This window comes from Octopus bimaculoides, chromosome 12 (genome assembly GCF_001194135.2).
Source record: "Octopus bimaculoides isolate UCB-OBI-ISO-001 chromosome 12, ASM119413v2, whole genome shotgun sequence".
In the NCBI taxonomy this organism is placed as follows: domain Eukaryota; kingdom Metazoa; phylum Mollusca; class Cephalopoda; order Octopoda; family Octopodidae; genus Octopus; species Octopus bimaculoides.
In genome coordinates, this window is record NC_068992.1 from 9,883,036 (window position 1) to 9,903,528 (window position 20,493).

General features: G+C 34.9%; 1 protein-coding gene across 1 annotated transcript in view; it reads right to left on the reverse strand.

Moving 5' to 3' along the window:
* LOC106876754 (DENN domain-containing protein 4C) overlaps positions 1 to 20,493 on the reverse strand; it is a 129,521-nt gene that overhangs the window by 32,664 nt on the left and 76,364 nt on the right. The window contains exons 4-11 of the mRNA XM_014925442.2: positions 16,935 to 17,124; positions 11,970 to 12,026; positions 8,299 to 8,368; positions 5,416 to 5,585; positions 3,806 to 4,050; positions 2,999 to 3,065; positions 2,257 to 2,312; positions 332 to 476 (exon numbers count right to left, since the gene is read on the reverse strand). Coding sequence (XP_014780928.1) covers positions 332 to 476; positions 2,257 to 2,312; positions 2,999 to 3,065; positions 3,806 to 4,050; positions 5,416 to 5,585; positions 8,299 to 8,368; positions 11,970 to 12,026; positions 16,935 to 17,124 — 1,000 coding nt within the window. The remainder of the gene's footprint in view (positions 1 to 331; positions 477 to 2,256; positions 2,313 to 2,998; positions 3,066 to 3,805; positions 4,051 to 5,415; positions 5,586 to 8,298; positions 8,369 to 11,969; positions 12,027 to 16,934; positions 17,125 to 20,493) is intronic.

Consider the following 20,493-nt stretch of genomic DNA (forward strand, 5'->3'; position numbering starts at 1 on the left):
GGGGGGGGGGGGTTCCAGAAAGGTGTGCAGAGAATGAAATAACAAAGACACAAACAATCAAGAAAATTCCCCCCCAAAATGGGGAGACCTCCAAGGATGAAAGGCAAAGTGATGCCAGTAGGATTAATAACAGTTTCCAAGTTTGGCAACTTTTAGTGAGCTGGGGGGCGGGCCACTTCAACCAAATATTTAAAACAAAGCAGCATTGATTATTTTTCCATGAATAATTCAGAAAATAAAAAACTTTCATAGACTATCAAGTTACACTGGACATGGTGTGATAAAAAAAATATAAACAGCTATTTCTTTGTTTTTGCTTTTAGTTACATACCGTGGTCACTGCTTCTGCCACTCCTGTCAAGACTGCTGGACGTAGAGAGTGGATGAGGATCTTTTGCTCAAGGAGAACATGCAATAGAATGGTCATACAATTCTCAGGACCGAGGTCTTTTAGCAGTGTAATAAATGAGGCTCCACTAATGAAGACAAAAAAATTAAAACCAAATTATGAGTGCAACAAAGTATGAAAAGTCAAACACAGTGATTTAAATTAAAATTTTTTTTCTTCACAATTTAAAAATTGATATCTAAAAAACATTTATCAAAGTAAATGAGTTTCAGTAATTAAATAAATCAAAAAGTTTAATTACCACAATCTGTTATTGAAGTAATTGTAACAAATTGTAAGTTACTTGACTTTAAAAAAAATTTTTTGTACTGAAATTAAAAGGTCGTGACCTTGACCCATTGTCAAGGCTTCTGAAACTGAACGCAGAAAGAAGGAAATTGTCTTTAGAATTGTTCCAAATGCTTGCAACAGAGTGAAGGGTGATTAGCAAGTCTACTCCCTCCCCACCAAATGCAATATACTTTAATAAATGTACTTGATATTCACAAAATAAAACCCTTTGTTTATATTGATGTAGTTTTGCTAAGTAGTTGGTGTTAGGAAGGGTGTCTAGCTGTAGAAATTATACTAAACATGAAATGTGAGCACATGAAATGTGATGCTGTCCTCTGACCCATCAAGAAAAGTAGAAACTCTAAATCAGGACCAACACAAACTGTGATGACAAATGTATAATGATGGTGATGATGATCTAAATATATAAATATTTGCAAGTTTAATTAAACTTTGAATTCAATAAGATTAATTAGGAAAGCTTAAAATCTCTACGTTCAACACACTCACATGTTGGCACATATTCCTATGGCAGGAGAGTTGCTAACTTCTTACATTTGTTATTCTCAAGTGTATTGACGATTAATGAATAAAGGAATTGAAAGTATGTTGGTAAATTTAATTTACTAAGATGTTACTTTCATTCAAGTATAGTCTTAATTCCCTTCACTCACATCGTGAACACCCTTGAGAAAAACAAATATTACAAATTGTCAAGATTCCTGCCGTACAAATCCAAGGAAGCATGCTTACGTAACAATTATATGTGTGTGTGCATACCTAATGGACGAATCGTTAAGAAGTTCACTTCACAAGCACACGGCCCCAGGTTCAATGCTACTGCACAGCATTTTAGACAAATGTCTTTTACTACAGCCCTGGGTTGAGCCAAACCACGTGAGCGGAAATGGGGAAATGGAAACAGTGTGGAAGTCCATTGGATGAATTTGCATCTGTCACTTAAAAGTTACAAATATAAACCATCCAATGGGCTTGTACCATGTTGGCTGTACCAATGTATGTGTGTGGGTGGGTGGTTTAAATGAAGTTAATGTGACCAAGTAGTACTTGAATATCTTCTTCATGCAAACCTGCATCCAAACACATCATCACACCCTCAACATATGGACGAGAGGGACATTCATTAAAGTAAGATCTTCTCCATGTCCCATGTATATTACTGATCAAAAGAGATAGCAAAGAGCTTGTGATCATTCCTTCCTGTTGTTGGCAGAAATCATTATCCAATTGTCTGTAGAATCTTGGAAATCTCCATTGTTTATTCACTAGGATATTTCTTTCTTTTAGAGTAGCTTCTCTTTCTAACTTCCTACTTTTCCTTATTGTAGTTAAAGAATTGTTGGTTAGCATCTTTGTTGACCAAGATGGAAAGTTTGAGGAACTGAAAATGCTAAAACTTCTAAAACTGAACAACTCGAAGGTGGAACAAAAGTCATAAGAAACATCATACAACATAGAATAACTGTCGAAATGGTATTGATGTTGAGGATGAGAGAAATTTAATAATGTCAAGAAAAAACATCTCATGATTGTGAGGAATATGGTAAACATACCTTTGAGGTAAAGGTGAGTCTTCTGGCATTGATAGAGAGAGGGCTTCATGGTTTAACTGAAACAGAAATAGCATTTAATATTATAACAAATTAGAATATTCAATATTATTTAATATTATATTAAATAGTATTTAATCATCATGAATTCAAATCTCCCCCACAAAAATTAGCATTTCATCTAAGAACTATACCTCCAATGTAAACAAAGTCAAGTATCAATAAGAAATGATTTAAATAAGTAACTAGGTATACTGGCAAAAAGACTGAGTAGCTTTTCTTATCAAATTCCAGTCAAACTAGACCACACTATTTTGAAGAAGAGTGTAATACATAGTACAAGAGAGTTCTGAATCCACTGTTTGATAGGATAGTCATGACTGGAACACTCTGATCCAAGCTCTGATTAAACAGATCTTTGATTGTTTAATTCAAGGGAACAACTCTTCAAAACTTGGCCTTGCATTTAACCCTTTTAGCATTTGATGATGTAATTGTTTATTTTTGAATGACATTGTAGGGTTGGTGTGAGAGGCCATATCAGGTCAGTTTGAACATAAAACAGGTAGAATATTTCAGCTGGATATGGCCAGTTCAAACGCTAAAGGGTTAAAAAAATCTAATCCATATATGACAGACAACAAAAATAATCAAGAGTAGCATGTAGAAGGAAGGTGCTATGATTAAAGAAAAAGATCTACTAAAATATAAACAGAGACAAAAGAACCAGTCTGAGAAGAATTACCTGTACAAGAATTCTTGGCCTTTGTGGAGATGGATAAGGAACATCAAACATGAAATGAGAAATATGCCTGAAATAAAAAAACAAAAACATTTATCATTATCACCAATATCATTTGGAGTATTCTAAAAATATGAATGGATTATACCAAATAGGAAAACTTACAATTTCAAAATTTACATGAGAAGATTATTTTGAGAGAGAAAGAGAGAGGAACATAATTATGTCTTAATCTTATAATCTCTTCTATGGTACTGTTGTCAATTAAGCAGAGGAAAGAGTGGATTCAAGAAACCACTTTTTTTAGTTGTTGAGTCCTAAATAAGCTCTAATCTCACAGACTTATGATGAAAGGCATTCTATTCTACATATAAGCATGACATTATCAAGTGTGACCTGGTTTTTCTCTAAGGTGGTAGATGGTAATTTGATGCAAATTCAGCTGTTATTTCTAGCAAGTTGAGCCACCACACAGAGGATCCATCTTAACCTTGTCCTCCTCTGCAGTGGTAATACTATTAAGCACTGAACTCTGCTTTGAATCTTCCATTTGATGAGATTTATCTGATATGAGAGAAAGTGTATCCAGCAATGAAACAAGTAATATTATCTCAGCTTTGAGATTTTGACAATGTAATGGTTTATTTTTGGAACAATGTTAAAAGGTAGGTGTGACATGCCAGATCTAGCTGGTATAAATCTCAGTTTAAATGTTTGTGGGTTAATCTCATTAAGATGGTTTAGAACTTTTCAAAGATGATGATTAAAAAAGACAGATTTCAGTAAAAGGAGAGTCTTCATTCCACTCACCTCTCGATTGGAACATTATAAGGGCCTGTTATTGATATCCTATATAGATAGGATAGGAATTTCTTGAAAGCATCAAAGAAAGGCCAACGTGAAAGAAGACAAATACATTTGTTTGAATGCACCGTCTTCGGAATGCGATACTGCTCGCGGATATGTTTGTTCTTCAGACCCAAATGCCGTAGCTGAAAATCTGTTAACTTTTCTTCGGGGAATTCTTCATAAAATGACACTGCTGCTCCATATGCCTAGAATAGAATAGAAAGCAAATATAAAAAACAAAAAAATTAAGCTTAAAATATATTCCCGTTTAAAGACATATTAATATTAATTGGGAGATAGTTTAAAGGAGAGAAGTTTCAAAGATCCTATCTCAACTATTTAACTTCATTAACTAGATTATTTCAAGTAAATTCAATCCTAATTATGTTTATCTTATGCCATCTGAATATCAAACATGTAACTCTTAGAATCATTTTCCATGAAACATTTATTAACAGTATTGTAGTTTTTTCTCATGCACAAACATCAAAATTTATAGTGAAATATTTTGCATATAAATTGAGATATATGTGTGCATGTCTGCAGCATAGTGATGTGATTAAAGAAATTCACTTCCCAACCATGTGGTTCTAGGTTTAGTCTCATTTCACCTTGGGCAAATGTCTTTTATATAGCCCTAGGCCAACCAAGGCCTTGTAAGTGAATTTGGTGGATGGACACTGAAAGAAACCCGTGTATCTGTTTGCATTTGTACTCTATGAAAGTTTCAGCAACAAGCAGTGTTGTTTCCATTTCTCCTATCAGCAAATTGTCCACTTGCTCCATGTCTTCAAAGATGTGTGAAGAGAGGCTTGCTTGCAAATCCTGGTAAGAGTTAACAGGAAGGGCCTGTAGCTGTAACATACAGCCTCAATAATATATTCCTCTAACTCATGCCAGCATGGAAAAACAGTCGTAAAACAAATAACTGAATACACACACACACACACACACACACACACATCATACATTACATACACTTATAACTGCTACATTCTACAATAAATTGACACTTTTGAAGTAATAATCTCATCTTATTTCTAATTATCAGACTATCTAATCAGCTTTACTATTTTATACGATATGAAGTATCCGAAACCATTCACAACATTTCATAGTTCTTTGGTAAAATTACATTAAAAAAAAAAGTTAGCAAAAGAAAAACCAAGTAACCATGTTGTTAAGAATTTCATTTCACAACTGTGTAGCACCAATTTCAATGCCATTGTGCAGCAACTTGGGCAAGTTTCTTTTATAAAAGCTTTGGGACGACCAATACCTTTTGAATGGAATTTCCAAAATGGAAATTGTGTAAATGCCTGTTGTGTGTATCTGTGTGATTGCCTATGTTCACCTGTGTAAAGTGGTGTGTCAAGTTGTGTCCCTTTAAATCAAAGACCTACATTAGCGATTTGATAAATAGACATCAATGAAAAGCACTGAATTTAAAATAATTTCTGGGGTTGATATGATAAGCTAAAACCCATGACAGCGGTACCTGGAATCCAAAGATAAACCAGAAAAAGAGTCAACAAAGGAATAAATAAGAGTTCAATGAGTGTAATACCAACTTTTTCTCCACCACATGTTGTCAGAATGAATGTTGAAAATACTGGAAGAGGATGCTGAGCCTTAGCGGGCCAACATTCAATTGTTGCTCCCATTGGCAAACAGAAGAGGGGTACTGATTCAGGAAGTGGATAATTGTCATAATCTGCTTCAGGAAATCGGCCTAGAATAGCTGAAAATAAGAGAGGAAGTTATACAATTGATGATCATGTAACAATTTCAAGTAACATATAATTAAAAATACAAAACAAAACAAACTGTTTCATTGTGAAATATAGTCTCTAACTCAACACCACAGAAATATTCCACTTTAATATTGATATTAACTCTTTGAATATAACTGAGAAAAGAAGTCTCCACTGATGATAATAATAACAAAAATATATAGTGTGCAGCTCACAGTGTTACAGTATTACGTGCATGTTTATCTCAGATTTCTGAGATGGATAAAGCATGAAATACTACTATTAAATACAAAACATATTGTCACTTTCTAATGACTAACATTTGGCCAAGAGAACTTGTAAGACAGTGCCCAACTTTTTTTCTGGCATAGCAAATCAGCAGTTGAAGCCAGCAGTTACTGCTCATCTACTTTTGGCTTCCAGCTCAACTCTTCCTGCTTGTTCCAGAGCCAGCAAGAAACTCTTCCCACTGCCTCACCCAACTTGCAAGCAGCTGTCTTCCTTTTAGTTCCCAGAGCTGTAAGCATCTTCCAAACAGCCTGCTTCCCTCATCGGTTAGTAGCCAGGCCTATCATACTTTATTCTATATTGCTCTGCCATGACATGTTACTCAGTGGCTTTCCATCTGTTTTCTCACAGCTCCATCAATTACTTTAACCAAAATGACGATCTGTGCCTCCTCAGACCGCATGAAATAATCCAATCCACTGGTAGTTACATTTCGAAATAATAAATATAAACCAGTAGGGTTTGAGGAAACTAATGGTGTTCCAAGTCAACAAAAAACAGTTGGTAAAGATTGTAAAGATAAGGTCAGAAACCACTGACATATGAGGGTAGAGACTTTCCTTTAGCAAAGCTTTTGAGGGAAAGGACATTTGTCTTTGTTTTTTTATGTTTACAGCAACACATTGCATTTATGGATACACTGAGCAAGAATGAGATTTGGGTTTCTTAATTCACTTGTGCTGTATTCCTAGCAAACAAACTGTTTATTCCATTTAATCTTCCCTAACTGCAGTCAGGACTTCTACAGTAAAAAACCAGATTTTTTTTTTAATATTTCTGGCCAATACAGAAGATATTTGCAAGGGAGGTGGAAATTGTCTCAACTAATCTTCTCTAAAGATAACACAATCTGCTTGAAATGTCTTCTTAAGCTGTTTCACTATAAAACCAAAGTTTAATGGTCTGATAAAAACTTATCTTACTTTTGCAAATCCCTAACTAACAACATAAAAAGCCATAGCTTTTTGGAAACTAGAGAGCTGATAACCAAGTGATTAAACTGTGGACAGACAAGGTGCAGATTGAAGATCTTTAAATTCACCAGTCCCATTTTATGCATTTTAAAATGCAGCAGTTAATTGTCAGATTAAACATTAAAAACATTAAAGCATTATTCATTCAACTGCATACCAGCAAGGATTATTATTATTATTATTATTATTATTATTATTACTGTTGTTGTTGTTATTGGTTTCTAACATTGGTAAAAGGTAAAAACGTTTGCAGGGGAGGCATATAGTCAAATAATGAATTGAATCTATTATTGAAATGGTACATGTTTTCATAAACACTCGAGGAATGAAAGGCAGCTGGATTTGGTTTACATACAGAGAAAACTGAAATAGTGTGAGGCATGCCGCTTTACTGTAATAATAATAATAATAATAATAATCAGAAGATGATGACTACAGGAAGATGACGGGATCATTACTGAGTAAGACAAAATGTTTAGTGGCATTTTCCCTCATGTTCTGAGTTCAAATGTTGCTGAGGTCGGTTTGGCTTTCATCCTTTTGGGGTTGATAAAATAAGCCCCAACTAAGTACTGGAGTTGATGAAATCAACAAGCCCACTCCCTTCCTCCATTCTCTTAAATTTCAGGCCTTGTATCCACAGTTGAAAGGATTATTATTATCATTAATATGGCAGTGAATGACAGAATTAGTAGAGTGATCATCTTGTGGTATTACAAGTCCAACTCATGCCAGGGTCAAGTCTACCTTTCCTCTTTCTGTGTATGTGCAGGTAAAATAAGTATCCAGTAACATATTGAGAGTCAATTTAATTAACTGTACGTCATCTCTCAAAAGTCATGATCTGGCGTCATATCTAGGATCTAATACATGATAAATGTGAGTTTAGATTGTAGAAAAAAACAACAACAGATTTTAAGAAATGTGTATACACAAACATAAGACCAATTCTCAGATAGACACAAAGTAGAACTTGGAGTGAGTGGCAGGGAGTCACTGAAAAGGTCATAGACAGCAACGGAAGAATTTTGACGAATAAACAAACAACTGATCGATTGTTTAACATCATCATCATCATCGTCGATTAACGTCCACTTTCCATGCTAGCATGGGTTGGACGATTTGACTGAGGACTGGTGGACCAGGAGGCGACACCAGGCTCCAATCTAATTTGGTAGAGTTTCTACAGCTGGATGCCCTTCCTAAAGCCAACATATTAAATAAACAAACGATCCATTAGTTAGCTGGTTGGATATTTAACCAATTGACCAACAATAAAGAAGTGGAATTGAACCCATGCATGCGTTGTTATTATCATTGACAAAAAAAAAGTATAAGTTATATTGAATTGGAATTTAATTGGTAAAGAGTTCCTATGAATCAGAAATGAAGCATAAAATATAGAAATGTATGATAAAGTTTCAACTGATTCACTAACCAGGTTTATATGCAAGAACATCTGTTTTAGTCATAGCCTTCTTGTAACACAGATAAACATCTGAGCCCATCTAAAATAAACAGGAAAAAACAAATAATAAAGTCTGTATGAAAAAAAAATATATATAAACATTGAACATGGTCTAATAATTAAACTTTTAAAAATACAAATTACTGTAATATTTGATACAAAACAAAAAGCAAAATATGGAATTATGTAAGACTTTGTAATTCCTTTTCATGTTTAGATGGTTTTAGTATTGGAACAAATATAAATTGATTTTGTTTTCAGTTGGATAAATTTCCTACTACAAGTTACACAAACATGAAATAAAAATGAATTAGGGTTTTTAGTTAGGCAAACTGGAGCAAAAAGTATGTCTCATACACTCACTGATACACGTATGTGCCTTGCATGCACACAAACACACACACGCATGCATGCATGCACACACACACACACACACACACACACACACACACACACAGAGTATGACCAAAGCACATAAATCTGTTTTTGGACAACCGATCTTGTGCATTAGTTTAGAAACTAAACATACATTTATACTTTATAGAAGTAGATTGACAAACCCGTTACATTCTCAACAGAATGTTCAGCAATATTTAATTACATAAAGAGAAGAACCGGTGATATAGTGAGGACAAACTATAATCTTCAGCTACACAATTGTCAAAAGCACAAAATATTTGTATTCTAAACAGAATCTTTCCAAATTCAGAGCTGGCAGCAACAGTAATGACAACAACAGAAGTAGCATGTGTTTCAATAGAAGCACTTTAGAAAAATACTTCAGAGAGCCTTCATAATACACCATTTGTCTAAGTACAGGATATGGTAGTGTGTAGAACAATAGCCATGTATATTTATTGTTTTCTAGCTAAAGCTTACATACAATGTTGAGGTTTGATAATATAATGAAGGCGTGTGTTAGTTTCAGAGCAACATAAAGGAAAAGGCTACTTGATACAGAACCATTTAAAAAAACTGGATGTGTTATTCAGCACATAATTGACGGCTGAGATAGCTGATGAAATTTTCGGCTTTGTATTTAATCAATGTTCCTAAGGATTGTGACAACAAAAATCTGTTGGTCCGTTTGACAATAACAACTACATTACATACATCTCTCCTAAGTCCTTGGTGAATTTTCAGTTATGGAGTTTAACTCCCAGTTTCATAACTTGAAGAATGTCAGAGCGTTTTTTTTTCTATTTTTTAATGATGTTAGCAGGAGGTCATTACCTTTGCACCCTCCAAAACTTGGCAATCTTTGGTTCGTATACTAGTTTACAACATTCTTTTATTATATTAATGGTATCAGTCACTGAAGTTGAAGCAACACTTTCAAAATTATTATTACAAGAGTAATGCACTGGAAGAATCAGTAGAGCATTGGGAAAAAATCCTTGCAGCGTTTGTTTTGATTCTTTATGTTCTGAGTTCAAATTCTGCTGAGGTCATCCTACAAGGTCAACAAAAAGTATTAGTTAAGTACTGGAGCCAATGGCCTCAACTGACCCTTTCCCCTCCAAAACTGATGGCCTGGTGCCTAAATTACCATCATCATTGTCATTTGTTTAACACAGCAGCTTTGCTGGAGAATGTAACAAAGTGTCAGCTGTCTGCAACTAGTGGTCTGAGGAAATACTCTTCATTCAGATTTTGAGAATTCCATAGAGGATTACTGCAATTCCAAGCAACGTTGTCTTTGGTAGCTTATTACTATTTTTATTGTTATTATTTTGAGAAAGCACTTTCTATAAACTCTGAGAATAGACTATTACTTGAACTTATTTGAAATCTAAGGTAAAAAAAAAATGCCTTTTTTGTTCTGAATGTATTAAATGCAATAAAAGAGAAACTAATCTAAAGCAAAGCAAAAAAAAAAAAAAAAGAAAGCCAACCTACTTTTAATCCATTAAGCAACATATTGTTGGTGCATTTTGTTTTAAAAGAATTTAAAAAAAAAACAGAAAAATTCCAACAAAACTATATCTAACAAGGTCTAGTGGTATTTATTGACTAATCTATTTTTCTAGACTATGAATAAGGTAGTGGAATAAAAAGAGTAAAAAGAAATGTCAATAGAACATATTAAAGAGAATAAATGTAATTTGTATTCTATTGGTTTATTGAAACAGAGATGATAAAAAAAAAGAAAAAAGATTGGTTTGATGCCAAATATGTTTTTAAAAATGGTTAATGTGAATAGAGTGATATTTTTGAGAAGAAGGAATGTAAGGATGAAGGAACTGTATCAATGTTTCAGAGAGTGAAGTTACAGCTAAATGACTTGATACACATTACTGGATCAGCAGCCAAAGAGTGACCAGCATGACCACCACCACAGTATCCGGAATCAAGAAGTTTCACTGGTCCAGTCAAACACGTTGGAAATTAGAAATTAGAGATGATACAGTTTGTCATTGTTATAAGCAACCGCAGTCGATGAGTTTTAAACATTAAGAAAAATATAATTTGATAGAAATTTCTCAGGAAGCTGGTTGAAAATGATTACATTGTTTGTGTATTGAAACCCAAATGGCTAAAAGACACAGAAAACTGCAGTGCAGCAGTTCGTCTGGTACAACCATTCTAACCAGTGCTTTAACCTTTTTAATACCAACCTGCCTGAGATCGCATCTGGCTCTCTGATGCAAACTTTCTATTTTAATGTGATTTAAATTAAAACCATCAAAATTCCAATTCACATTCAAAATACCAGCTTCATAATGGCAAAGCATTTTCTTTACAAAATTTTCCATTATTTTCAAAATTAATTGAAACAAAGGCATCGGAATACAAGTTTTGCAAATAACAGAAACCTGCTAGACACCAGTGTATTTTTCACCAGAACTAGACGATTCTGATTGGTGTTATTAGATGCTCTACAGAATGTTCTGTTTATTTTATTTCTTGACATGAAATAATAATAATGGCTAACATTTAACTTAATATAGAAATGCTTGATTGCTATTTTACTTTTAACAAGTAATTAGTAGATCTAACAATATAGAAATATTATGACAAGTCAATGAAGGAGTCAATGGGATTGCTTGAATTGCTAGAAACAGCAGCCATATCTTTTTCAAATAACCAAATCACACCCTACAATCTTAAAAAAAAACATTGTATAATGTAGTCTTAGATACACTATGTATGAAAAAAGAAAAGACAGACTAGTTATAGCTGGAATGCTTTTGATCATAGTTCTAGGCAGTTGGGGGTTATCTGAGGCTAAACAAAAACAAAAAATATCAAGATTTATCTGAGCCATAAATCAAAAGACAAACTGCTTTGATAAGAAAGAATATGTTCAATCTACACCACACTTCTCTTTTTATAACACAATTGGAAGAAAGATTTGTGCAATATTAACCCAAAAAGCTTTTGCATAAAAAGTACAAGTTAGTTGTGTTTTGCTCTTTTTCTGCATGTGATCAGCAAAAAACAAATATCCAAAAGAAAGTGTGTTGCTACCATGTCTGGCAACAGTCTTAGCTATCATGTCTGATCATCTAAAATACATATGAGAACGTTTTCTTTTTTCTGGAGTACCAACTTTAATGAGACATAAACAAGCTAGAAAAGTGGAGATCAATAATATCAAATTTCATGCATTTTGAAGAGAAAATAAAATTGTATCTTACCATTCCTTTGTTCAAGTTCTTATTTATTTGGCAATAGGCATGGGGAGCACTTTCATTCTGTAATCAATAAAAGTATAGTAACAATGTAAGTGTATATATATATATATATATACATGCATTACATATACACATATATGGCAACCTAAATAGTGAAGGTAGCATGAATAAGAATTAAAAAAACAAAAAAGGACCCAGTTCACTTTGTAAAGTGGTTGGCATTTGGAAGACATTCAGTCACAAAAACCCTGCCAAAGTAGACATTGGGGCTTGATGCAGTCCTTGGACACATCCTGTCAAACTATCCAACCCAGGCCAGCATGGCACATGGACATTAAATGATGATGATGACATTATACAGGGCAAATTTTAGCCATTTCTCTGCAGACTGAAAAAATGATGAACAACCTTAATCGAACCTTATTGGGTTCTCATCAGAGGCGTCTACATCATTCTGACAGCCTCCAGAGAAACAAGCAGCCAAACTGTTTATATACTCAGCAAATGCACCAATTACTCTATGAAAGAGTCCCTAACTTGCATACCAAAAGTGTTTAACACTATATATATACACACACACTATTATACACATACATACATTAAAACAGATGTCTCACTAGAAAGACAGCATTTAACATTATATCAAAATGTTTAAATACTGACTAAACACAGCATGTTATGTCTACAATTTTGTTTTTAACTGGCTTTATAAATGGAGAAAAATAATGAAGTTTATAACAATGGAGAAAAGCAGGATGAGATCTAAATATTTGGTCAACATTTGCTGAGATGTGCAGTATGAATTCAACCAACAGTTGGCCCCTGGAAGGGTCAATAAAGCATCAGTCACTGCTCGCACAGTTCTATTGGTCCTCTGCTTGAAAGCAAACAATGAAATGAAAGGTGAAACAGACTCAGGACCCAAGGAACAGGAATAAATTCTGTAAGATATTCTGTCATCCAATGTTCCAAGGATTTCTACTGATCTGCAACTTTGATGCTTTATGATCTCTGGTATCAAAGAATGATTAGCTCTACTGACTGCCAAGTGAGACTAGCTCACCTTCCAGGGAGACCAGTAAATCTTCTGGTAACATCCATAAGAAGGACTAGACTCAGCAATGCAAACTAATAAAGCATTTATTTATACTCGTGACCTGTTCTTACTCTGTTGTTTGTCCTTAGCAGTTAGATGGAATACGCCCTCATAATGACATGAAATGACATGAACCTTCTACCAAGGTTGAACCTTCAACCTCTTGTTTATCTGTTGCCCTATCATCTTAAACCATCCCAGCTCTTAATTATCAATGCTAGGTACACAATAACGTCAAGATCAGTTTATTTTTAACAATTCAGGATCTAACAGTAAAGTGGTTCTTGTGTGCATATTGAGTGTGCTTATATGCACATGCATGTGTAAGTCTGTGAGTGTGTGTGCATGAAAATTTGTTGTGTGTGAGCATGCATCTATTTGAATGTATATGTGCGTGCGTATACACACACACACGCACAAAGATTTGCATTCATAGCAAAATAACATTGATTTCAACCTGTAAGTATTTGTAAATCTCTACTTCTTGTTTATCAAGGAAGTAGTAACATAATAAAGCCATGGACTATGACAAGATAATTTTTCTTTACCTGCTAGTTTAACTATCATAACTTCATGATATCAATACTTCTATCCATTCGCCATACTTTTAACAGTCATTTTATAAAATAACAAAACCTTAAATGGAATTACTCCACCAACTCTCTTCATCTTGCAATAGTTATTTTAACATGTACATATCACCTTACAGGATACATCTCTATATGCCATATTTACACAAGTGTGGGTGTGTGTGTGTGTGTACACATACATAAATCTGTATACATCCCTGAAGTTTTGAAATACACAATATCCTTGTATGTCATAAAAAGTAACTAATGGCTTGGTGTCAGGAAGGGTATCTGGCCATAAGACATTGTTTTAAAGTCCTGTTCAAATAATGTAAGCTTTGAAAAGTGAATGTAAAAATGATTCTGTATGTGTGTGAGAGAATAGACATCCTTACACAAACAGGAGAAAGACAGAAGAAATGTGATTTATAAAATAAAGCCAATTCATTATTCAAAGCTTAAAGTCCTCAGTGCATTATGACCCAGAACATTTTGTTCTTGTATGTTCTTCAAAGAACTGGGGTGGTGTTCAAATTTTTAATGAGTACAAAAGTTGAAGACTTGCCTATCCCTGATGTCATGCACAAGAAAAGGGGAGCTTGGTGAAAATCCTCAATTTTGCTCTTTCAAGCACCAAATGTACTTCCATAGTGTGGTAGAATTCTTGTCATTTCAGACAGAGTGCTCATTCAGATAAACTGTGCCTGGAGAGGCATTTTCCACTCAATAGAGAAAATAATGTGCTACAGTCGCCACATTCTAGTAGCAGGTTTGACTTGATCCTTGATGCACTGTTGATATTGTTGTTTTCTATACACCTATACCTAACTTCTTTGTGATCTTGTCAAACAGTTAACATAGGTATAGTTAGTGTGAAGGTGTTTCTGATCAATGCTAAGAAAGTTCTAGCTATGCTAGATGTTAGAATGGTGCTAAAAGGTAAATGGAACTGATTCTTGTACCTTTGTACTTTTGTTGTTGGGGATTTTGTTATTGAACATACAAGCATGCATTATTTTTGCATCACATGCACAGACAGGTATAACATAGGTGCAAGCAAAGCTGTGTTGTAGGAAGCTTGCTTTCCAAACACATGGTTTTGGGTTCAGCCCCACTGCATGACAGCTTGGGCAAGTGACTGGAAAACAAACATTAAAGGATGATGATGATGACATATGTAGGTATGTGTGTGTGTAACCATCTTATATGATGGTGACATCTGTAAATGAGTGTCACTGCCATATAAGCAGTGTCTTTCATTTGCAATCTTCTGTGTCTGATCATGGGGAAATATTACCTTTGCCTGGAAACAGTTGAGCATGGAAAAGTGGATGTTAAACTGATGATGATACGTGTGTGTGTGTATTCCAGTTTCTCTTTAAATCTGACTTTTCTCAGTCCATCATTGTAATACCATTCAACCCATATAGATATCTTTTTCGTCAGATTATATGAGACAAACCTCTTGCTAATGTTACTGACTAGATGTCTTCTTTTAATGATTGTAAATAAGAGTTATAAATATCAATACATAAGTATTTATTTGGCTTTCTATAAAAACAACTGTTATGTTTAAAAAGTTAATGGTACTTAAATCTGTTTTAATGGTGGTATTTAGGTTAAATTCCTTAAATGTTTCTAACAGGTTCTTTGTAAACTTGACTAAGAATTAGCTATTTATGAGACAGAATACTGCTGACCCATCCACTTGTCCACAGTCCTAAATCTGAGCAGAATGGTTAGAATGTATAAACCCATTAACTCATGCACCCCAGATCCATGGTAACTAATTATGCTGATAATGAAATGCTTATTCTTTCCACTTTTTACTCAGAATTCATCAACAAACAAAAAAGGTTTCCCAGTATGCATCATATTGAGGCTGGTTGTTTAGCCGCAAGTAAACCTCAATCGAGTAGACCTATATAGATGGTTTTCCAGCTGTGACTGCCCTTTTAAAGAGTATCCAAGAGTACACTATCTTATGTGTTCGTTTCTCTTTTAAGATGGTAAAGGCATCTTTGAAGGCAGGGGTTTCCAAACACCGGACCTCACAAATGAATGAGTTTAAAAATTTATTTTTATTTTATTTATCACAGTCTGCAGAGGGTTTCTGCATCACATATGTACAATATATGTAATAACTAAATTATATATTATGCATTTTATTGTGTTTTGCTATGCATGTGATCCCTGGTCACTGGAAAAATTGTCTTGCATGAAACAGGTTAGTGGTGCAAAAAAATGAATGGGGGCTGCTGCTTTAAGGGACAATTAACTTCTGCTTCTTATTTCTTTACTGCCCACAAGGGGCTGGCATTAGGAAGGGCATCCAGCTGTAGAAACTCTGCCAAATCAGATTGGAGCCTGGTGTAGCCATCTGGTTTCACCAGTCCTCAGTCAAATCGTCCAACCCATGCTAGCATGGAAAGCAGACGTTAAACAACGATGATGATGATGATATCGACCCCAGTGTGTAATTGGTACTTATTTAATCAACCCCGAAAGCATGAAAAGCAAAGTTGACCTCAGCGGAATTTGAACTCAGAATGTAGCAGCAGATGAAATACCGCTAAGCATTTCTGCCAGAGTGCCACCTTCTGTTTCTATCAAATAAAGTGTTCCTGTAGTGATTCTGTTGTTGGCCTAGTTGTTGATTTCATAGTTGGTGGTGAATTTATAATGAAATTCTAAAAGGTTTTTATACATGGAGGATTAACATTCTATGTGGGTCTGATTATAAATTTGCAGGGCTTTTTCATTCTGTTGTTAAACTACTTCGTTGTGGCAGTGTTATTACTTTCTGTTGTGATAATTTTGTGGCTTGTGTAATTTTTAAATTGATTAAAACAATCTAATTATGGTGGTAATTTTTGTCAAACTGCCATGAGTAGCTGACAACTGACCCATGCTATAATGGCAGGCAAGCAAACGACTTTTGCACTCGTTAAAAGAATTTCAACTACACATCAATCACCTTCAATATGTTAAGTTCACGGAGTGAAGTTTTAGCTTCAAATAAGTTAGCGTGTGTGTGAGTGTTTGCATAAACAAATAAACATGCATGCACAAGAATATATGAGTGAATGTGCTTATGAATGAATGAGGTTGTGGGTATGTATAAGTAAGTGTGTAAATGCATATGAATGAGCAAGAGGTGTGGTGGGTGGAGAGAGGCGGAGGGAGAGAGAGAATCGGTATAATGAATGAGTATGCTTGTAGACCCAACATTTACTATCATGGCGAATAAATGTAAAAATGAAAAAAAAAAAAAAAGAAAAAGAAAACAAAGTACAACTGTACCTTATTGGTAAGTATGATACAAATATCAACAACAGCTAAAGTATCACTGGAAGCCATATCAGAAGCTCTTCGGTATGTGATATAAATACGGCTACTATTGCTATTATTAACATTGGCTGAATGACCATGTGCAGTCGTATGAACAATTTCACAACCTGACATCAGTTTCTCCTTCCCTTCATATAAAACTCTGCAAAAATAGAAAGAAAAAAAAAACGAAAAGATTATATAAAAATTATACTGAATAAATTAAATTTATTTATGTAAACTCCTTTTCAGAGATGTTTCAACCATGGTTCAGGCTAAAGCACGGCTGATAAATTAGTTGTGCTATTGAGAAATCAGAAACAGAGAATTACTCAACAAGATAAATGTGAACATCTATATATTTGTCTTTGTGTTGTCTAAAGGAATGGTCAAGCCTATTACCTTCACAGGATCTCTGAGACCAGCTTTAACCTCTAGCATTATTCTGTCAAATGTAATGCTTGTTATATTCAGATTATTTTCAATTAATCATGCATTATCTCATAATTTTGAGATTTTGATGGTATGATTGTTTATTTTCAGGATGATATTGTAGGGTAAGTGTGAAAGGCTGAATCTGGACAGTTTGAACATAAAACAGGTCGAATATTTGAGGTCGATATGGCTGGTTCAAATACTTAACAGTTAAATGGCTGTGATTTGATAGTTGCAGGGAAAGAAAACATTGAGCCAAGAGGATGAAAAGCAAATATGACATAATGTCAAATCTGAATTCAGAATGTAAAAGAATACAACAAAATACTGCAAAACATTTTCACTGGTGCTCTGCTGTTTCTGTCATCTTGTTCTAAAACAACAATTTTCGGACAAAACCACAATCTGGGAGCAGGGTGTGTGTAATTGATTAAATCATCCCCAGGATTGATAATTATTTTATAAACTCAGGAAAGCAAAACGATATTAATAGAATTTGAACTCAGAACATAGTGAGACATAACAAATATGCTGCAAAAGCATTTCATCTGATGTTATGCAGTTTCTGTAACTCACAACTCAACAAAAATAATAAACAAACAGAAGAAAATTTCCAAGATGCACCAAATCAGGAAATATTGAAAAGCACTTCATGAAGGAGAAAATCACAAGTCAAGTGGTTTCTTTTTCCATTAGTAATGTAATAATATTTTCTTTGTAAAAAAGAACATGGCTCTTTAGTCATGTGGAATGCAAGAACTCTTAACACAAAATGCCACTCATTTCAGTCTAAAAGCACGTACAAAAGGTGAGACTTGTTATGCAGTAAGTAGCATTTCAAGGAGAATACTGATTGATACATGCTACACCATATTTAAAATATTATGAAATAGAAATATACGGATTGCTACAGTGCCATGCCATATAGTTTTACTATGTGACTCTGTTGCAGCTGCTGCTGCTGCTGCTACTACTACTACAGCTTCTATTTTTGGCAGGTTGTAAGGTTGCATTCTACTTTTCTCCAAGGTCACACATATGCACCTCCTTGATTCACTCATGCTTTGTGTGTCTACCCTTTTAAACCCTGCGCTAAGGCTTTTGCTAAATTATTCCTTCCTGTACTCGAGGAGACCTGCCTACCACAACAGAACTGAGATCCTAAACCCAAGGTGTCACATGAAAAGCCTACTTCTCACCCCCATGACTAATCCTGAGGAAGTCAAAGGCAAGTTTTATGATTTGGAAGCCCTCACAGCAGCTGTGCCGAAAGAGGACAAGCTCGTTGTTCTTAGCAACTTCAACACCACAGCTGGTACAGACTACCAGATATGGGACGGAGTTATTGAGAGAAACAGAGTCGGCAAAAACAACAGCAACGGTCATCTACAGTTGAAGACCTGTGCAGCACTTGACCTGGCCCAACTACAAAGAGACATCCTGGCCACATCCATGCAGCAAACATTGACATCTAATTGACTGTCATGGTCAAGAGATGGGACAGGCGGGATGTGTGATGCAGAAGGCTGGAAAGATCATAGACACATCCTTGCAAAACTCAACAGGCACATTCAGCCCAAGTGGCGACTGCAAGGGAAGCCAGCAAGCAAGTGACTCAACCTCAACAAACTGGAATGGCACAAACATGAAACAGAACCTGAGCGAGAACCCAAACAACAACTTGATGTTGGGATAAAGGGAGCAGAAGAGGATTGGATACTGTTCAAAGACATGGTGCACAGTGCTGCACTCACTCATCTGGGTTATTTCTAGGAGGTCCAGCAACCACATAGGGGTTTCATTATTCACAGTTGAGTGGTTTATAAGGGAAAGATCACTGAACAATGAAAACAATTGTTAAAAATAAAATAGCTAGAATATCCTGCCTATGAGACAGGAAAATTTGATGTAAAACATTGAAGTATAAAAAAAAATGGAAAGAAAAACTTAATTTTTTTTTTTTTTTTTTTTTTTTTTTTTTTTTTTTTTTTTGAAATCTGTCCATTTAAACACTGGTTTAATTTAGGCCAAGTCAATACAATGTCAGCTGTTTAAACAGCAGCTAAGAAATCAATGAAGTAAAAGATCAACAACTGTAAAGAGCAACCACATCAGCCAAAACTAAACCAAACAGAGTGGATGGTCACGTTAAAACATTCATTAGTAAAGCAATAGGATCCTCGAGTGGAATAAAAATGATTTCCTTCCAAATCATTTTTCCAAATGTGAAACATCTGTTTTAAAAGAGTAGTGATTACTGTGATATCAGAGGAAGAGCTTGACAGAGACAGAGGAGACTCTGAAGAAGGACCTGTATAAAGACTGAAAAATCCCTTGGGAAGATGTACAGTCAAAGAAATGCCAGGATGGGAAGGCAGAGGTGAGACAACTGTGTGTTGTAATGAGAGAATAATCTACTTTGAGCTGTAGATTAAATCTGTAGAGGGTGCACAGTTTCAGCCAGAGTAGAGTAATAAAGTGGCCGAATAGGGGGGGGGGTAGAGAATAAAAAATATTAGATTGCTAGAAGAGAAATGAAAGTAAGAGGATCAAAAGTATGAGGAATTCTAGATTGCAATGCAAGGTTTTCATGAGAATCAGGATGTCACCGATGGGAAATATACACTTCAGGAATCAGGATGTCACTGATGGAAAAGATACACTTCAGTAAACACTATCCAACCAAGCGAGCATAGAATACTGGATGTTAAAGCAATGTTGATAATGATATGTTCATGCACCAATGTGTCCGTGTTTCGTTGCCTTCATATTGTATTTCGGTTGTAAATGACCATCATAGCCATATGAGCTGTGTCCTTTGTTTCTAATCTTCCACAAAAACATGCCAGGCCATGGGGAAGGGTTCCCATACCTTAAGATGGCCCCGATTACACAGTCCAAGTTCAAATCTGAACCAGGTCCACTTCAGCTTTTCTTGGCTGATTAAACAAATACCAAAGTTGATTTAATTGAAGCCAGTAACCCAGTCTGATTACTGAAACCAGTAAAATAAAATCATGGCCAAACATATATACAGAGTGTGTGTGTGTGTGTGTGTGTGTGTGTGTGTGTGTGTGTGTGTGTGTGTGTGTGTGTG